The following is a 21,341-nucleotide window of genomic DNA, read 5'->3' as shown; positions in this document are numbered from 1 at the left end:
TCTGTGCCACATTTGAACCAGATATGAAAATAAGTCATGGATCTGAGCCAAATCTGGACCAAATGTAATGAAATAGTTAGAGAGTGGAGACAGGTAACACATTATTTCATTTTTTTTTCAAAGTGTTCTAAGTAGTTTTTATATATTTTTTTAAATTACAAAACTTAATTTTGCAATTAGGTCAATGTACAAGACACTACACTATGCTTAATAATAAAACGTACTTAAGAGTTATGGCACCGATTCTGCGGAACATGCCAAGTAGTTTTTTTCAGGAGATATGCAAGTCAATAATTAATGTTGAGTTAATAGTTAATAACATTATAATCATTAGTACTACCTACTGAGTAATAACACAGTACTCCCTCGTAGTTAGGAGGGATTTGAGTCTTTATGCAGCAGTATAACAGTTTTTTTCCATTGCTAAAACGCAGTTAGGCTGGTTTTATCAAAACAGTTAACACAATTCACAAACCCACACACCCAAACTGCAAAATATAACTATATATAACAAACAACATATAACGAATATTAACTAAGGGACTGATTAAAACGTTACTCTTTTTATTTTTACTTTACTGAATGGAAACAATTAAATCATTTTAGAATTAAGCACCAAACATTCAGAACATTTTACTGGTGGTAACTGGTAAAATGTCTGTTACACACGCGCGCGCACGCACACGCACGCACGCACACACACATACCTACGCGAGCTCACACAATAGCGTGTGTGTGTGTCTCGCGCCGCAGGTTCGTAGCTCAGGTGCTGTAACGTGACACTGGAGCACGTGACCTGCAGAGGGAATTCAGGAGGAGGAAGAAACCGAAACACCGCTGATATCCGGAGCGCGCGAGCCCGACCTGCCCGAGCTCTGTGTGTGTGAGCAGGTGTGTACAGGTGTGTTTAGGTGGACTTTACCTGTGTTTAACTGGGAACTCTGGAGTTTTGTCGGTGTGTGACTGGGTGCCGCGCGCCACTGGGCCGCTGTCGCCGCGAGCTCCTCCGGTGAGCGCTGAGGTGAGTCGGAAGAGGAGCCGCGCGCGCACACAGGAGAGAAGCAGCAGCAGCAGGAGCAGGTAAAGCCTCGTACTGTCCTCGGGAAGGTGCTGAGGGTGGGGTGGGTCCGGTATCTGAAAGGTGGGCCTGATATCAGTAAATATCTGCTGTATGTGAATCAGAACAGCATATTAACCAATTATTAATGAAGCGTTTTATATTATTCTAGTGTATCTGCTCTATATGATACATGCAGTCTTACTATATAAATATATATATATATATATATATATATATATATATATATATATATATATATATATATATATATATATATGTGGATATTTGTTTGTTTATGTGTGTGTGTCTAATTATGAGTGTATGAATGTGTGTAAAGGGTAAATGTGAGTTTGTGTGTGTGTGTGTGTGTATTTGTGTGTATTTATATTTGTGTGAGAATATGGAAGTATGTTTTTATGTGTGTGTATATATATGTGTGTATAAAGGTATTTATATGTGTGTATATGTTCGTATGTGTATGTTTGTTTCTAAGTTTCAGTGCATGTGTCTGTGTATGTGTGTTTATAATATATAAGTATAAGTGAGTGTCGGTGTGTATAAATTTGTGTATATATGAGCATGCGTGTGTATAAATATGTGAGTATATGTGAGTCTGTTTGTGTATAAATATGTGAGTGTTTGTGAATATGCGTGCGTGTTTCTGTGAGAAAGTATGTGTGATTGTATGTGTGTAAACAGTTTGTGAACATGTTTGTAGTACAAGAATTGTTATGTATGTGTAGGTGTTTGTATAAATGTGTGTATATGAGAAATGTTTTGTGTGTGTGTGCATATATATTTGTTTAAATATATAAATGTGTGTGTGTGTAGCAGGTGCATCTTCATTTCTACAGTGTAAACTGTTTATAGGCTGTTATCTGAATGATTAAGTACTAGCTGGTCACTCCTGTAGAGGGATCCGGTTGACTCAGGCTGTACCGAGTGTCCTGTCCTTCTGAAACCATGAGTGTGTTCTATGAGTGTCTCAGAATGTAAACAGAGCTCAGCCTAGGTGTGTCCTGCTCTCTCCCACAGTCATTCAGAGAAGACAGCCGCCGCAGTGTCATCCAGCTCTGCTGACATGACCTGCTGTGTCCAGGCCGTGGCCCGGGGTGCGTGAGGGCAGGGAGATGGAGTCCAGGCCGGCTGCGATGCTCCAGGCGGGGCTGGCGGCAGGGAGTGCTCTGCTGCTGGTTCTTGGAAATGCTTCAGCTCAAGGTGAGTCAGCGTCAAACTACTTCACTCATAACTTAAACTGTAGGTCATCTTCATGGAGGAGGATGGCTGCCTGGATTAGTAAATACAATGACTTAACTAGGCTTTGGGTTTTGGTCTTAACATTGTTCATACAGAGGCTGATGTAAATGAGCCTCTAGCCATCACACAACTTGTGTGTGTAATGTTATTATGTAGTGTGAGCACTCAGAACTCTTCATCTAGTGGGTTTCTGTGGGTGACTGTATCGACCTAATCATTATTAAATGTAAAAATTAAACCAAAAACGTTTTTTAGATGTGTTAAAAATAGTTTCTTAATGGTTGTATAATTGAAATAGTTATTTTGTTAGTTTTTTAAATAAGAATTTGTAGTAGAGTAAGTAAACACTGAAGCTAATTTTAAACTTGTATTTATTTTATACAGTTTATTTTGTTTAGTCACAGAACCTGAAGCATTTAATGGCATTCATCATCGAAGCATTTAAACTGTACAATTCAATACATTTTTATCTGAGGAGCAAATTAATTATAATTAATTTATAATATTCACTAATTATAGTAATCATTATTCAGTAACAGATTCTGTAAATACTGTATATCTCTTACAACAAAAGACACTTTTTATAGCTTTACCTTTATTCATCTAAAAATGACCAAACAATTAGAACACCAGAATGCAGCTAGCTGGATGATGCTAGCTTACAGCCAAACTCAAGAGTTATGCTTCAAAACGATAGAAACGATAGAAAGGCAGAACATGGGATTTAAATGTCCCTTAAATGCCCAGAAGATGTTTAAATGAGAAATGTGCTGATATTTAGTGAGAAAATATGGAATCTGGTTGTCTGTCTCCTTGGGTGTCCTAGCTAAATGTGAACTAAGTGAAATCCACCCTGTTTCTAGAAGTGCAGTGCTGTTATATATATAAATACAGCTTTATACAGGGGTTTTAGTTTAGTTCCCCAAAACCAAGACTCAAGACTGGAGTAGTATTAGCATTAGCTGCTAACCATGCTAACTGATAGCTCTCTGCCGTTCAGAGGTGAGTATTATCGGCCTGTAGCCTGCTGCTAACCCCAGCTAGCACTGCTGTAGCAGCATTAGCATTATCTGTTAAGTGCTAGCTAGCTCTTTCGCTGTTCAGAGATGAGTATATCAGACTGTAGTCTGTGTGTTTACATTGTTAAAACAAGCTACGTGGGACGAACCGCTAGCTAATATCACCTTGGCTTACCGGAACACTCAGGGTTCCTCAGTGTAGCTCTGTAAGGCTAACCGCGGCTAGCCTTAGTGGAAATCTGCAAATGTAAGCTTACTGTAAATGAACAGAAGTGCATTACTCACCCAAATAAACAGTTTTCAGGAGAGAAATCTGAGTATATTAACATTAACCTATCGCTGTAGCCCTAACTGAAAAGCAGAAAACTTGGGTGTGACATTATTTTTATCTCTAAGGTGAATGGAATGCAGCATTAGTCTTTGGGTTTGGATGAAACTGTAGTTTATTGTTGGTTTAACATGATGGCCAAACTGCAGTGCAAATCCTTACAGTGTGAGGTCATGTAAAATCTATTTTAATTTTAGACCATTTTGGTGCCTCAAAACAATCCAGATATCAGTCTAGTCTCTTTAATATTGCATAATATGACATTCATCCATATCCTTCAGCTCATCTTGAAACGGCAACATAATGGCTTGGTGACACACCTCTGACTGGGACTAGATATTGTCTAAAGCAGCTCAGGCAAGTGCCAACATGTTGTCTGGTTTCAGAACTAGTTTAGGTATTTAGAAGCAGGCATGGACTGAACATAAGCCCTCTACTCCAGAGTCAGGCTCTCCTTAGACACATGTGATCGTTCTCCTGTGACAAACCAGGGAGTCAGCGTTCCAGTGCTGAGAAAGCACAAGGAATGCAGTGTTAGTGATCACCACAGTAATCCATTGTGTGTAGCATTGTGCCCCTTTATATATACCATTATCTCTCCAGGTAACTGGAAAACGTGCTTCTGTTCTGCTCCCGCTGCCTGAAAACCCTCAATATCACAATATGGCATTGTTTAAATATAATATAACACTGTAAGTAAAGGAATGTAGCAAAAAATCGCAGTTGAGAGGGAGGGGGTGAGAAAAAGAATGAGAGATAGAGTCACCAGGAAGGCAGAGTGTTAATCATTTACGAGAGTAAATAATCACCCCCTCAAGGATGAAAGTGCACTGAGATAACAGGAGAGCAAGAATGAAATGAAAGCAGTTTAGACAGAAGTATTGTGTTTGGGTTATAAATGTATAATAATGTATTTTTCATATTTTCCTTAAATATGAAATATATGCATCTCTTAGTTATTTAGAAAAGCAAAAAAACTAAAATATAGGGCTTGGACAATACAGCCTACAGATATTTCCCCCACACTACAGTAAATTATACAGGAAACTTTTATACTTAGTGTATGACATCAGCCTTTCATGAAGTAAACAATTGTCACCCAACTATAAATTACACTATTGCATGGGGTCCGGACAGCAGAGCCGGCAGTAAAGCGCCTAAACCTGGTCTGAACTCTCTGTCCAGCCTCTCGTATTGTCAGCCTATGGTTGATGACATGATCAGCTAAGGTTCCTCTGATTTCATATGAAAGTTTCTCTTGCAGCTTCAGCCCCACCTCTCACTCTCACCCTCCCTCTTCCTCTCGCTGCAGTGTCTTTCTCTGGTACTGTACAAAGTTGCTCACCTGCCTTTTATAGTGCTTAATTATCACCTTATCAGGCCAGGATTTTTGTCAATAGTCTGTCTAACATTACACCACTAAATCTTGAGGATTTTTATTCAAGCATTACATAAAAAGCGTTCATGTTTGATCAGGAACATTACTTAAAAGCATAATTGTAACTGTAAAAGAAAATATAAAAAAAATCTAGTAAATCTGCTTATGTAAAATATAATGAATAAAATCTTAAGATTAGCTCGTCCCTGAACCTTATTTTAAAATCAGTATTTTCTTGAATACAAATCAACCAGTTCATGTCCTCCAAACCTTTTGCTTTGTTACCGTTGTCTAGTTTTTACGAATTTAAAGCCCTCAATTTTGTATTTAGAATGTAAATAAGTTCTTTTACTGCAGAAAAAATGGTTTTATATCACCCATACATGTAGCCCCTATACAGGACAAGGCATGTTAAAAGGTTAAAGTGGTAACAAAGCATTGAGGTGTTTGATCTGTTGGCACATACTGTATATTGACCAATTAGCTCATGTTGTGTCATTTTGAATGTCAGTGTTTTGATAACTATGTTATTGTAACTATGTCACGTTGTTGTTTTTGTAGTTTTTTTGGTAGTTTAAGTTTCCGAAGTCCGGGTTTTAGACAGACTTTGGGTTGAATATTTTTGCTGGACCTGGCAACCACATTTGCTGCTTTCTTGTCTGTTATATTATTAAGTTCATACTTTGGATTGGGGTATTTCAGCTGTTCCCCTGAGGCTGAGTTTCATTCATGTTTTTTCTTGTTCAGTCTGGAAGGAAATGATGTTGAGGCCTTTCTGACTGGAAAAGACTGAATGTACTGAAAATATAGACAAACATATACAGATACCCCCCTATAATAGTGAACATATACTAAGAAATACTATAAGCTACTTTACTCTTTTACTTGTTGCATGTATCATCTGATAGAAAGCACTGTCATTGTGATTATTGATTGTTGAACGCACCTCATTTCCAGACCACCACACCTGTTAGTGTAAATATATTCATAACTCTGAAGCTATTTTAATAAATAGTCTATTTTATAATATTTCAGTCTGGAATCTGTGTCCAGTCTGTTTCATAAAGTGAATCCAGATGGAGCACACCTGGTTCCACTTGTTTTATGAACTGGTCTCAGTCCAAACATTCAAACATGTAAGCTCCTTGTTGGTTGGAATGCAAACCTGAATCAATGCTCGCGCTCCAAACCAGCCCTTTTGATGGTCTGGTGGATAAGTGTGTATACCTTTTATTTGTTCTATTAAATGAGGTAGCTTATCACTTCTTCTTTTTCTTTACAGAAAACATCACAATGCCAACAAACACCACAGATACACCCAGCACTCAGGTAAGTACAGCTTCCTGAGAGCCATTTTACCGTATTTTTGGCAATATAAGGCACACTTAAAATCCTTAAATTTTCCCAAAAATCGTAAATGCGCCATATGTATTAATTTTACCAGTCAGGCTGTAAGGAACCATAAAGCCACTCTGCTGAAATACAACGTTATACAGCATCGAGGTTGGAGTAGTGAGTATTATCGGCCTGTAGCCTGCTGCTAACCCTGGCTATCACTGCTGGAGCAGCATTAGCGTTAGCTGCTATCCACCGTTTCCCTGTAAGTATTATGGGCCTGTAGCCTGCTGCAAACCCTGGCTATCACTGCTGGAGCAGCATTAGCAGCTAATCGTGCTAGCTCTTTCATTCGTTAGAGACAAGTATATCAGTCTATAGCATGATAAATCTATCCCCCCACCACCGCCCAGTGGCAAAACTTGCTGAATTAGAAGTTCCTTATATTGCCTCCTAAAAAGCGCCTTATAATATAAAGCACCTTATGTATAAAAATAGAACAGAAAATAGACAATCACTGATAGTGCACCTTATGTATGCATTTTACCAGTCTGGTTGTAAGGAGCCTTATAGCCACTCCGCTAAAAGGCAGCATTATACAGGAGTTTCTGTTTAGTTCTCCAGCACCGAGGCTGGAGTAGCATTAGCATTAGCTGCTCACCACCTTTTCTTAACTACCGTTTCCCTGTAAGTATTATCGGCCTGTAGCCTACTGCTAACCCTGGCTATCACTGCTGGAGCAGCATTAGCAGCTAATCGTGCTAGCTTTTTCATTCGCTAGAGCTGAGTATATCAGTCTGTAGCATGTTAAAGCTATATAATCTATAAAGCCTTATAATCTGTGAAAATTATGGTACTCACTTTAAAGTAACGCCTGATAACTAGGTAACTGACCCCTCTTCTGTGTGTTCAGGGGCCTAACATCGTGGCGATTGTGGTGCCAATCGTGGTGGTGCTCGTGCTGGTGATCACAGGAGGGCTGATCTTCCTTTTCTGTGTGGTGAAGAAGAAGCGGCAGACGGAGGGAACGTACAGGCCCAGCTCGGAGGAGCAGTCAGGGGCGCGGAGCGTGGAGGCACCCAACACTCTCAAACTGCCCAAAGAGGAGAGACTTATCTGATGATAGAGTGCAGGACCTGCAGCGCTCCATACCCAGGATATGGCGTCACATGGTTCAAGCATTTCAGCAAGCTGGCACAAGGTGTCCTCCACAGTGACAGTCCAGTATGCGATCAAATTTGCACTATTTTTTTCTTCAGGAGTTAGGTTCCTGTAGTAGTTTTGCACTGGAACTAATGCTAAAGCTAATGTTGCTACCATGTAATGATAGCTTATGACCACTAATTGGCATATTAATCATAATATCAAAATCATACCACAGGCTACACTGCTAAATCATGTTAACACATTTGTGTGTGATTATTTAAATATGCAATATAATGCATTTAGTCAGTATTTAATAGCTTGGAAGCCTATTTACCACGCTGTTACTTTGCCTAAAAAAACAGATTACCTTGTACGTGGGCGGGGGGGGGGGGGGTGGTGTGGAAAGCATTATAAGCTCTGATCTTATTGGCTGGTGAACGTTACCACAATGGGTTCCATGAGCCATGTAACATAGCATAGCATAGCATAGCATAGCTTGAAGAGCAACTAAACCATATTTTTTTCCTTTAATAGCTAAAATGTGTTTTGTTGAAATAATGAAACATACCAGTCCTGTTTAAAAATCTAAAATCTGCATCTCACCACTATCAGAGTCACAATTCTGCTGCTGCAGCTCAGCCAATCAGCTCTCACTCCTGTCCTGCATCTAAACCCATACATCACCCAGTGCCACTCCCAAAACTACTTTTTTAAAATTTGAGGGTGGAGTCAGCAAAAAGCAAGGGGGGTTAGTGCCTTTTTAACATAGCATAGCATAGGATAGATAACATAGCATAGCATTGAATCACATAGCCATGTTTTAGCTCTGTGACAAAAACATTGTTATTATTTTCCCAATTATTCCTAATTAATTCCTACCCAATGTAGGAGTCAATGATAAGAAATTTGAGCTGGTTGGCTACAGTTAGTTTAGCATAGCATAAAAGCACCCATTTGCTTCCTTGGGTGGTGCTTTTAAGTTTGCCTTCTGATGTGTGTTTAGCCTGTGGTTAGGTTTAATTGTGTTTTAAACAGTGTCTATAGGAGATGCAATGCTACAGATTGAACCTAGCATTAATATATCCGCTCGATTTATACAGTTAAATACAGTTTTCCTTTGTTTGGCACCTTCACATTCTGAATTTTAGCCTGAACTAATCATAACTGATGAAGTACATGTGTAGTAAAGGAAAAATTGTGCAAATTTGATTTTTGGACTATCACTTTCAAGTCTCATCACTGTTGAATGAATCATATAAAAACACAGGTGTGCCTGAAAGACGTTACATAACGGTTGATGGCTGGAATTGACACTATGCTAAAGCTCATGGCTCTACTGTGGATTAGCTTAACTGAACCTTACCACTGAACCTTGCCTACAGCCGATGGGCTTTCGCCTGAAGACACACCCATCAGATTCTTCGGTACAACACTATAATGATTTGATCTGCAACAAGGCACAGTTCTGCTCTGAACAGAGAAACACCAAATCTACCCCAGAGGTAGAGGGTAAGATAACTTTTGTAACTGCATGGGATTGGTCAGTTTGCTGACTGACCAGGAGTGGTATTCCTCTTAAAACCTGTCACACACTCAAGTGTCTTGTACTTAAGGTACCTTGTCCTTACATTATCTCACAGGGTTGGGCGGTTTGATGGTAATACGGTGCTGTATTTAAAAATGTTGATGGTATCTCCAACTAAAGGCGATATTTCAAATTACTACAACTTTAATGTGTCAAAGTTCTGTTTAATGTCCAGCACAAGGCCAAGCTTAAGCTCAGTCTTCCAGGTTCTTTGATTTGTGATTAAATCAGGTGTAAAAAAATATTAAAATGAGAGCATTTATTTGAAGAAAATGAGAAAAAACTAGTTCAGAAATCAATATTTGGTGGAATAACCCTGGTTTTTAATCACAGTTTTCATGCATCATGGCATCATGTTCTCCTCCACCAGTCTTACACACTGCTTTTGGATAACTTTATGCTGGAAAGTTTGGATAACTTTTATTTTGCTCCTGGTGCAAAATTTCAAGCAATTCATCTTGGTTTGATGGCTTGTGATCATCCATCTTCCTATTGATTATATTCCAGAGGTATTTAATTTGGTAAAATCAAAGAAACTCATCATTTTTTATATTATATATATATTTGGAGATGATATGACTGAATGAAATAAGTGTATACCCTCAAACTGCCCAACCCTACATTGTCTTTCCATTTCCATGCTAGTTTTGGAAGCCTTGATTGGAATTGTCTTTCCTGCTGCTGTGTGAGTTATAATTCAAAGATTATTTTTTATATATAGTGTTAAACAGTTTTTATTGATTTTATTAACTTTTTTTTTTTTCATAAATGCTCATATGATATGGGAATGTTTTTAAACCTAGGATAGTGCATTTGATGCTGGAACCACTATGATCTCGATGGCTTTATTTACCAAGAGTGATTATTTACCTCAGTGTGTGTGTCTGTGGAATGAGTGTAACACTGATCATGCTGAATCGTCTGCAGTCTAATGATGAACTGCAGCCAGGAATCACACACGTTTAATCAAACACCTAACGAATATACTTGAATAGTTTTTTTATGAGCACTACTAACATTTAAACTATTTAAACTATAATTATTATTTTATTTAGCCCCTCTGTGACATGAGTGTCCAGTCTTGTTTGGTCTTTATTTGCATCCCAAAGCCTAGGCTGCAGCCTAGAATTGCAGCCAACGCTTAGAGTGATTTTGCGGCCGCAGCTGATGTATCCTTCATGGTCCTTGATGTTGGTTAATGACGTCACTACAAATATTTATTAGACTGTTTTATATGTGTGACCGATAGTCTGCTAAAAAGAGTCTTCATAGGACAGTCCTTCTAATGCTGCCTTCAAGTCGTCCTCGGAAATTCCTATTTACGAGGTTGAGGTTGTAAATATGACTTTACATGCGTTTAAGTGTTTTTGGTCGGGTGGAAATGGACCCTAATAGAAAAATCCTTTTGATTATAACTTTGGTCTATTATCATAAAAAAACAGGAAGTTTATTTTGCCCTACTCCAAGAGAATAAACGAATGAGACATTCATTAGTTGAGTGATATTTTTATCCATTTAGAACCATGAATCATACAAGATTTTGTAAGTTTTTTCTCGTATTGCAATTTTATTTGAATGATTTTATTTGTAAGTGTTCAAGTGTTGAGCAGTTTACAATATGAACTGTCTGCATCAATTTATTGAATTTATTTATCAATTTAAATAGATGTAATTCATTTACTAACCTCTTGTTACTGACACGCCCCAAACTGGGAAACTCCAGACTTATCTAAAAATTAGAGTTTCCCTCTGGTAAATATAATAATATAATAGGAGTTTGTGGTGGCGTTCATGTGCTCTCATCTCGTAATTATACGATATTTCCACTTAAAGGCAGCATAATGACCCCCCTACCTCGGCTGCAGCCTAGGCTTTGTAACACAGATCATGTGAACTGCATACCTTTATTTTGAACATGGTCATGAACAGCCTCTTTTCTTTCAAGTCCAAAAGATTTCCATCACATCTGTGTACAGAGACACCACAACCATTTCAATATGCATCGCTTGATTGCTTGTTTAAACAAAAACGCGATCTGATAAAGAGGAAAAGCAAATATGAATTGATTGTGCTGTGTAAACACAGTAGAAGACATTTCATGACTAGGAGCTCTGCTGTTTCTACTGATATTTGTGTACACTGTCATTAAATATTGGTATTAAATGAAAAATGTGGACTGTTGTGTGGTCAGTTGTCAATGTATTAAGAACTATTTGCTCTCTCTCTCTCCTAATAATTTATTAACAGCACTAAAATAATACTGGACTGAAGCTTTTTTGTTCTCAAAACAGCTTCATGTCTTCAGTTCTGGCATGGATTCCACCAGATGTTGAACAAAAATTCTGCTCCATGTTGATATGATTGCAAATCACAGTTTCTGCTAAAATTCAGGAGCAGTTTTATGCTGCAAATTTTCCATTCCTCCAAAGTCCAAATGTGTGTGTTTTTTTTTGTGTGTGTTTTTTTTTTTTTGGATTTACATGTGGTAATTGAAATTGCACCTGAAAAAAACTGAATTAATTGACCTTGTTCACTCCTGATCACTTAAGTATAAGGATTATACTAGACGGTGCTCTGCAGTGCACTAGTTGAAAACCTAGTGTACAATATTAATGGTTGTTGGTTGTTAAATGCGTCTTGAAGAGAATAACAGATTTTCACTGCTATACCATGTCCTGAAGTGATTTCACAGAAGTGCAGGGTTGCCAGGTCTGACAAAAATATCCAGCGCTAATTCAGTCTAGCCCAAAATAGACTGTATGTCTCTCACCATCGAAGCAAAGGCAAAACAACTATGAGTGTATGACTTAGTATTTTGTGTATAAGGAATTCATCACAATTGCTATTTATCTTAAAGTCGTTAATAAAATTGTAAAATTAAACATTAATGTTGTTGCGGTAATTTTAAGAAGTAGCCAAAAAAAAGCACCCCCCCCCACCCCTGAAGTTTTCACCTGGAACTGGATTTTCAAACAAGCCTAATTTGAAGGAAAAACCGTGAACCTGGCAACTCTGCAGAAGTGGGACCTGATGTGGTGTTCTGCTCATATAGCCCATATTAGATGACCAATTATAGAAGCTTTAGTGTTCAACTCATTTGTAGAGAGGTGGTTCAGAGTGGTTATCTGTGGTTACTGTAGCCTTTCTGTCAGCTCCAACTTGTCCTGGACTGGTTCCAGGATGGTATTTGCATGCCTTCATGCATTGCATTGCTGACACTTGATTAACTGATTAGAACTGATTAGAATTGCATGGATATAATGTTCAGTTACTGTAGATACGTTTACGTTTTACATTTGAGTGTAAAATTACCAATGCTAAGTGTTAAATTAACACTGTGGATTTACAATGTTGATTTAACAATGGCTAATTTACTGTGTAACTTCAGTGCAACAATAAAGAAGTCTTGTCTGGTTGACTACATTTAGGGTAAGGAAAGAATTGTTTGAGAATAGTTGTTTTTTCAGGGTTCTACTCAAATAACTTGCTCTCAAAATGGGATCAAAGTGATTCAGGGCAGGTTTTTCTACAGTTATAAATGCCCTGCTGATGAATGCTGTTCATTGTTGTTGCTGCCGGCTCAGCAGGGGGAGGAATTAGGACTTTGACTGTTCTCCAAGATACCATGTAGCATTTTGGCAGAACTGCGGAGGGATGTGTGACCTGCAGGTTTATGTCTTTGAAAATCCAACGGCATTTTAGGGGAATGGCACCCACTGGTGGCAGTGACAGATATTCACAACAGTACTACTGTTATAAAGGTAAAAACAAAAAATCTTAAACAACACGCAAAGGGTGTAGAATTAGCCTTTATTCAGACACAATTGGACAGAAATACCTTTCAGATCTGAAGGCTTCACAGTTAAAACCACATTATTTTTACTTGACTGCAAAGCAATGTGTGAGGGGGAGATGATGGTGAAGTGCATTCATTCACAATGTACAAAAACACAAAGTCAAACCGAACAATACTTGCAATACGATTGATTGAAAATGTCACTGTCAATGCCAAATCGGAATGACCATGAGACCATGAGACAATGAGACCAAGAGTTGAGGTTTTTTAAAAAAGATGTAGAAAACCGCTTTGCCTCTTTTGCCAACACAATTCATCACAATTCATGATAAGGGAGGGAGGTATGATTCAGAGGATTCAGGAGTTTGATGGGGTGTGTTCTGTTGTGGTGCACCAGCATTCGGCCATAGATCTTTTTTTTTTTCGCAATTTAGGCGACTTCCTCTTCGCCCTCCTCCTCGAACTCGCCCTCCTCGGCTGTGGCGTCCTGGTACTGCTGGTACTCAGACACCAGGTCGTTCATGTTGCTCTCAGCCTCGGTGAACTCCATCTCGTCCATGCCCTCGCCGGTGTACCAGTGCAAGAAGGCTTTGCGGCGGAACATGGCGGTGAACTGCTCGGAGATGCGCTTGAACAGCTCCTGGATGGCCGTGCTGTTACCGATGAAGGTGGCGGCCATCTTGAGGCCACGGGGTGGGATGTCGCAAACGGCGGTCTTGACGTTGTTGGGGATCCACTCGACGAAGTAGCTGCTGTTCTTGTTCTGGACGTTGAGCATCTGCTCGTCCACCTCTTTCATGGACATGCGTCCGCGGAAGACAGCGGCCACGGTCAGGTAGCGGCCGTGGCGAGGGTCGCAGGCGGCCATCATGTTTTTGGCGTCGAACATCTGCTGTGTGAGCTCGGGAACGGACAGGGCGCGGTACTGCTGGCTCCCCCTGCTGGTGAGGGGTGCAAAGCCGGGCATGAAGAAGTGCAGACGGGGGAAGGGCACCATGTTGACGGCCAGTTTGCGGAGATCGGCGTTGAGTTGACCTGGGAAGCGCAAGCAGGTGGTTACGCCGCTCATGGTCGCAGAGACCAAGTGATTGAGGTCGCCGTAAGTGGGCGTGGTCAGTTTGAGGGTGCGGAAGCAGATGTCGTAGAGAGCCTCGTTGTCGATGCAGTATGTCTCGTCAGTGTTCTCCACCAGCTGATGCACGGACAGGGTGGCGTTGTAAGGCTCCACCACGGTGTCGGACACTTTGGGCGAGGGCACCACGCTGAATGTGTTCATGATGCGGTCGGGGTACTCTTCACGGATCTTGCTGATGAGGAGGGTACCCATGCCGGAGCCGGTGCCTCCACCCAGAGAGTGTGTGAGCTGGAAGCCCTGCAGGCAGTCGCAGCTCTCGGCCTCCTTACGCACAACATCCAGCACTGAATCTACCAGCTCTGCTCCCTCTGTGTAGTGACCCTTCGCCCAGTTGTTGCCAGCACCGCTTTGGCCTGTTAAATAGAAGAGGACATGAATGTAAATGCATTAAAAAATAGAAAAAGTAGTGTCAGTATGTAGTTATACACAGTTACATAGTTATATGTTGAGTAGGTTGTGTATTAATTATACAATACAATAATATATTGCATCCATTTTTGTTGCTTTACATTTTTTCTGGCAGTTGTTCTTTAGATTGTGACAAACAAAACAAAAATGACTTATAATGAGATCCTTTTTTCATTGACTTCTCTTAAAAGTTTTTCTTTCTGTCTAATGTCAATGTCAATTGACATTTGTAATATATATAAATTACAATTAATTTACATATACTTATTTAAGTTTTTCTTATGCACTCACTTTTTCTTAAAATGTTTCATGTATTTTAGATGTAAAAAAGCTGCGATAGAAAAGAAGGTTTTCATTTTTATCTTAATCAAATATCTTTCAAATATTTTATTCAATTTTTTTAATACATGAAAGGAATAAATCAAATAAAAATACTGTAGCATTTTACTGTAGCAAAATACTGTTGTTTTATTTAAATACCTAATAATAGAGAATAAACTATTGAGCTTTAATTGTATTTGTTCTTATATGTATGAACGCTATATAAGTAATAATCATTGCATACTTTTTTATTTATAGGAACTATTTAAAATGATTATTTTTGTGCAATTTTAATAGATAAAACAAATAATTATAACATAATATGAAACATGAACTGTTTCCTCACCGAACACAGAGTAATAAAAAAAGCAATAGAAATTAAGGTTTTCAATTTTATTTTTTATAAATATCTCACAAATATTTTAGTCTACTCTTTTTTTAAATACTTCCTCTTTTACAACACCTTCACCTTTATTTTGAAAATGCATGGAGGAAATACAAAAATACAAATAAAACTGTTATTTGATTGAAATATCTAATAATATATATATATAACAACTATCCAACTTTAATTTGATTTCTTCTTAAATGTATGAAAGCTGCTATATAAGTAATATGCATTGCATATTTTTTTATTTATAGGATTAAAAACTATTTTATTTTTGTGCAATGCTTTTATTTACTCTATTTGTCTCCTTTTGATTGTTTTATTATGCAATCTGATTTTTTTTTTCATAGATAAAAATGAATAATTATAATATAATATGAAATATTAACAATTTCCTCACCAAACACAAAGTTGTCTGGTCTGAAGATCTGTCCGAAAGGGCCGGAACGCACAGAGTCCATGGTGCCGGGCTCCAGGTCCACAAGAATGGCACGGGGTACATACTTGCCACCTGGTAAAAGGAAGAGAAGAACCATTTATCATTTAACTGGAACATAACTGGCCTAACACATTTCCCAGTTAGAAAATGCCAATTCCATGCAATTGCTGCAAGAAATGCTCCATTTTTTTGCCAGATTTCCTTCAGCGGAGGATTTGCACCCTTAAACAGATGCTGGTGGTACCTGTAGCCTCATTGTAGTAAACGCTGATCCTGTCGAGCTGCAAATCACTGTCTCCGTGGTACGCTCCAGTCGGGTCGATGCCATGCTCATCGCTGATCACTTCCCAGAACTGAGAGAGGGAGAGAGGAGGAGAGACATTGAGAGAAAGAGAGGAGGAGAGAGAGAGGAGGGAGGAGGACCAGTGAGATGGGGGAGGGTGGCACAGAGTGAATAGGAGGATAAGGATGCAGAACTAATTGAAACCCATTCAAAAACGGAAAAGACTGTTTACTAAAACAGATTTTTGCAAGTGGGTGCACATACAGTGTACGGTTTAATTGCAATAGGTATAATCTGCCTTGTTTATTTTATTATGCCATATGGCAGATGACATCACCAATCTCTTTCTAACACATCACCATTATCCAGAAGGTTCTGAGGAACAATAGCTGCCAATCAGCAGTGTTAAAATGAATGGTTAGGAATAATAATACTCACACTTGCATTCTTATATAAATGCAAAAAGCTTCTGAAATATGTGTGCAATTTACAAATGAGTGCATATATGTACTGTATCATCATGCAAAACCCTTTTGAGCATTCTGTAGCTATGCCTGGGAATGTAGGTCATGCCTAAATTCCAATGCAAAAAGCACTGAATCAACATAAATTACTGCAGCTAGCATACAGTAGATATATATGCACAGACAAATGCAATTGCAAAAAAGAGATGTGGCTAATTTAATTACAACGACATCATGTTATCGTGTTTAGCGGGTAATGCTAAATAGGGCAGGACACGTTAAATAAGGCTTGCTTTACATATAATGCAAAAAAAAAAAAACCTAAACTTTTTTTTCTTGCATTTTATTTTATTTTAATGTGATTACAATGACATTATGTTGTCATGTTGTGCAGGCAATTCTAAATATGATAAAACACCCTTAATAAAAGTTGATTCACATATGATGCAACATTTTTTTTATATAATGCAATCCTTTATTTATTGCAAGTGCACCGAATAACAAAGTGCATTTACGCCCAGCGCTCGAGCTGTTTAACGCATGCACGCAACAAACCTTAGCTTTGCAAGTTAAATGTATGGGAGCGAAACTGGCACGTAGTCTCGTCTCGTGCACACAGACTAATCTCACGCAGCTCATCATTGAAAAAAAATCAGAGCACGAGCAAGGCGAGCTCCCCAATTCTGTCTAGTAGTACCACCACCACTAAGAACCAGCTACTCCACCCCCCTGCAGCCTCCTTCATTCTGAGTCATTCTCTACAGGGCGGATTAAGCAGCAGCCATCATGCCAGGCTGCTCTCTCTGCAAGATTTGCTTGCATGCATGCTTTTCCCCGTTTTTGCATGCATGCAATCGCGTGCATGTCATATGCTTTACCTTGGCGCCGATCTGGTTGCCGCACTGGCCGGCCTGCAGGTGCACGATCTCGCGCATGATGCTGAGGGGCGCTGACTGACTGACTGACTGACTGCTCGCGAGCTCGGGGGTCTAGGCTGCTGCCGCTGCCTCTGCTAAAAGCGCTGGATGGAGGTGGTTTGAGATGCTCTCTCTCTCTCTCTCTCTCTCTCTCTCTCTCTCTCTCTCTCTCTGTCTCTCTCCACCCCTCCTCTCCCCGCGCGCGCACGCCTACTGGGCTTGGAGCCCGTGGTGCAACTTGACGTCATCGCCATGGCAACCGAGAAAAAGAGAAAAGCCGGAGAGTGGAGGTTATACGAAATAAAAATACACACAAAAATACACGATTCTTAACCACAAATACCGAATTATATTAAGCTTAAACAGTTAAAAGCCAAATAATTCGCAGTATTTGTTTAGTTCACGTGGATATTTTACGAGTACTGTCTTATGTGTGTGTGAGAGGTTGGGCTAAATTTAGGCTAAGTGGACCAGCTAGCTTAGCATCCCCCACCTCTACTCTGGGTTCACTGAGTTCACTTTACTTACCATCAGAAGGAGAATACATGAGATACATTGACATTGAAAAGCAAATCTACACTGCCTGCCCCCCAAAAAAGGTCACACACTCTAATATTTAATTGGACTGCCTTTAGCTTTGATTGTGGCACGCCTTCGTTGTGGCATTGTTTCAATAAGCACAATATTTATTTCAATCCAGTGTTGCATAAATTTTTCTTGTGACATCGCAGAAGCTTATCGAAACAATGCCACAGCGAATGTGTGCCGTGAGCAAAGCTAAAGACTGTCCAACGAAATATTAGAGTGTGTGACCTTCATCCATTCATCCATCAATCCATCCATCAATCTATTCTTTCTACATATGTATGTATCCATCTGCCTGTCTCTCTATAAGGGTTTTGCACGATACAGAATTTTGACTTCAATACCAATAACAACTGTAGTATCATGACTCTCGATACCAAAATTATACTTAGAATAAGAAAAAAACTGTACATACAGGCACTTGGTCCATGCAGATGTATTGAGCTACAGGTCTGTTTAGTCTTTCTGCTTCTTTGGCGGATTTATTATTTATCATTATATTTTCTGAGTCTGTCTAGCACAGATGTAATGGTAGACTGACTGTGTGAACTTGAAGAAGTGGCAGAAATTAACTTCCCACAAAAGTAAGTGAGAGGTTAAAGGAGTCAGGGTTTAGCCTGTCAATGCTCAGACCATATGCCGCCCCAAAGGGGAGCCTCTTCTAAACATGATACACAAGAAAGCCCACAACCAGTTTGCTGAAGACAAGCAAACTAAGGACATGGATTACTGAAACCATGTTCTGTCATCTGATAAGACCAAGATAAACGTATTTGGTTCAGAAGGAGTTTACACTCAGTAATCCTCCTCTGATACACCTGTCCGTTTATCTACCCATCTATCATACATCCACCTATTCATGTCTATTTATTTGTATAGCCAGCCACCCACCCATCATGAAAGTTGCACTCCACGAAGACACACATTTATTATAGTGTCCTAAAACAGCTAAACAAAAGTCAAAATAATAAAGGATTCATATTTATGAGAGATAAATATGTATTACATGCAGTACAATTAATAATGGTAGTATTAAGCCTAATCTAGGCCCCAATTAAAGTAGGTATAGATCAGCTAGCATTAGCCACTAAAGAAGATATACGGCATTGTTAGGGTTGGATTAGACTCGTTCAGCTTTGACTCTGCTGATCTGAGTTATTATCTGTCACCCCTACCTTTAATCTGCTTGTAGATCTTTAGGTCTTTTATCAGTGGAATAAGGGCAAAAGAGTAGAAATGGAACTGGCAGTTCTTCAGATCTTTGTTCTCCACCACAGAGTTCTGGTGCATGACGTCCTCAAACATGCCAGCATAAACCCTTATCTGTTACACTCATTTTATTACAGCACAAAATACAAAACTGTTTGCAACAAAAACTGTTTTTTTCTGCTGTAATTTCACTATAAACCAGATTTTATTTTATTTTAATCATGTACTGTAATGTAGGTATTAATTATTGCATTTTTATGCTTACTGTTGACGTATAAATAGCTAAGTGCAGACAAATATGATATTGTCTTCTATATATGGATATAAGTGTTGTAGAAAAGAAATGAAAGGTGGGTTTACACCCACCCCTCATCCGGGGTACAACTCCCCTACGTGTTCGTTTGATAGAGAGTCGCAGACAGGTGGAGTGAAGTTGAAAGCAAACCAAGTTTTTATTACAAAGTACTGAATATTCAGGAGAACCCACACATGAAAGACCGTCTAACAGCCGTCCCAGCATAAGTTCTGACCCCCTCTGATCTGACTCCATGTTTTATACCCCAAATGACGTGAAACCTGCTGATGAGGCGTTGCTAACGATTAGCTCATGTTAATATGCATAATTTCACGTGTTAGTACTCAAGTTTCACGTGTCTGACCGGACCACTAGTGTCTGACCTTGACTGTGTTCTTCCAGAATGGAACAACGTGGCACTATCTGTGTGAGTGTGCATCACCCCCCGCTTTGAAGCAGCGGTTTTTAGGGAGGCACTCACTCACCAAAAGGCCGCTTTGATCTAAGAGCCTCTTCTGTAGCAATTTAGCCCCGTACCGAGCGTACCAGTCGAAATCACACAGAGTGTACCAGCCGATGATTGATGGCCGTTAGTTAGGGTCATGCAGTGAACGAAATGCTTCAAGCATGAGCTACGCAAGTAGAGCTACACAATAGATTTCATATGTTATATGTTAATGTGTTAGTAACGCGTGGTTAGTCCGCCATACAATAAATCCTATGTGTTAGTAAATGCCTTATGTATCATGTGGGTTAATTTGTCATAATAAAGTCTGTGTTAGTCACATGCCTGATCAAACAATGTTTTACTATATATGTAAAGAATATATTGTGATTATTGGTTAATCTTCTATATAAATGCGTGTAAAATACACTGTGAGTAATAAAAATGATCAAATACAATGTGAGTATTGGTTAATGCATATAAAATACAAGGTTTCACACAATGATTATGTAATTATAGATACTAAGTTAAGTAATCATAACTGAAAGATATTTGTCAATACACCCAAGGTATAATAAACAGTTACTCTTCATAAGCAATATATTTTCAAATATATGTCTCAAGAAAAGTAAATTATTTAAAATAATGTAGGTTGAAATAAAATGTATAATAAAGTCTATTAGAGGAAATTTAATTTAGAAATTAAATTCAGATACCATAGCCTTTAAAATTTCAAATTCAAACCAGACTAAAATACCTGTAGAGAAATATAAAATTAAAATCAAAATTGCAATGAATTATTGCAATTTAACTTTAGATTAAATGTATTCATATAAAGGCAAAATCAATAAAGATGTCATGTCTTGGCCCTGTCTCATGTCTCTGTGTGTGTCCCACGTGACCTGTGCCCCTGTGTCTCAGTACTTTTCCATGTGTTTCTCATTTGTAGCTCCGCCCCTGCCCCTGGTGTTTCTAATTATAGTGTTTCCTGTTTCCTTATATAGCCCTCGTCTACCACTTTGTCTCCGTCGGTCTTTGCACTAACCCCTGTTTGTCTATCCGTGTCTCTTTGTTATTTCAAGCCTTAGCCCTAGCCCTAGTTCCTTGTTTTCATCTTCTTGTTTCTTGTTCCCTTTAGTTCCCTGCTTAGTTTATTTATCCTTGTCTAGTTTAGCTTCTTGTTTGTTTTCCCTTGTATATATATATATCCCTGCCCTGTTTAGTTTTGTTTATCTTCTTGGTCATTCTTGGTAGTTTCTAGTTTCTTTGTGTTCTTACCTCGTTTGTTTCTTTGTTTATTTACTCCCTGTTTGTTTATCATTAGTACTCCTTGTTTTGCTTAGTTTATGTTCTCTAGTCTTACTGGTTTGTTTTGGTTATTGGTTATTTGTTTATCTAGTTTCATTTATTTGGTTCACTCCCTTGTTCCTTGTATATATCTCCCTGTTCAGTATTTAAGTGTTTACTTGTTTCTTGTTTCTTTGTTACTTGTTATTTATTTATTAAATTATTATTTATTGATTTCACCCTACCTGCACCTGTGTCCGC

General features: G+C 38.8%; 2 protein-coding genes across 2 annotated transcripts; one reads left to right on the top strand and one right to left on the bottom strand.

Annotated features, from left to right (window-relative positions):
• Window positions 1–760: 760 nt before the first annotated feature.
• Window positions 761–7,914, top strand: crb3a (crumbs homolog 3a). The gene is made up of 4 exons (XM_049475762.1): window positions 761–1,080; window positions 2,096–2,278; window positions 6,325–6,371; window positions 7,291–7,914. Exons 2-4 carry the CDS (start codon window positions 2,191–2,193, stop codon window positions 7,495–7,497), a joined length of 342 nt encoding a protein of 113 aa, XP_049331719.1. The 5' UTR covers window positions 761–1,080; window positions 2,096–2,190; the 3' UTR covers window positions 7,498–7,914.
• A 4,985-nt stretch (window positions 7,915–12,899) lies between these two features.
• Window positions 12,900–17,543, bottom strand: tubb4bl (tubulin, beta 4B class IVb-like). Its single transcript, XM_022668103.2, has 4 exons — window positions 17,221–17,543; window positions 15,840–15,948; window positions 15,557–15,667; window positions 12,900–14,392 (listed from the first exon to the last, which is right to left on the bottom strand). Exons 1-4 carry the CDS (start codon window positions 17,275–17,277, stop codon window positions 13,335–13,337), a joined length of 1,335 nt encoding a protein of 444 aa, XP_022523824.1. The 5' UTR covers window positions 17,278–17,543; the 3' UTR covers window positions 12,900–13,334.
• Window positions 17,544–21,341: the final 3,798 nt, after the last annotated feature.

The sequence above is a fragment of the Astyanax mexicanus genome, chromosome 3 (assembly GCF_023375975.1).
Source record: "Astyanax mexicanus isolate ESR-SI-001 chromosome 3, AstMex3_surface, whole genome shotgun sequence".
In the NCBI taxonomy this organism is placed as follows: domain Eukaryota; kingdom Metazoa; phylum Chordata; class Actinopteri; order Characiformes; family Acestrorhamphidae; genus Astyanax; species Astyanax mexicanus.
This window is presented reverse-complemented; position numbering and strand designations above follow the sequence as displayed.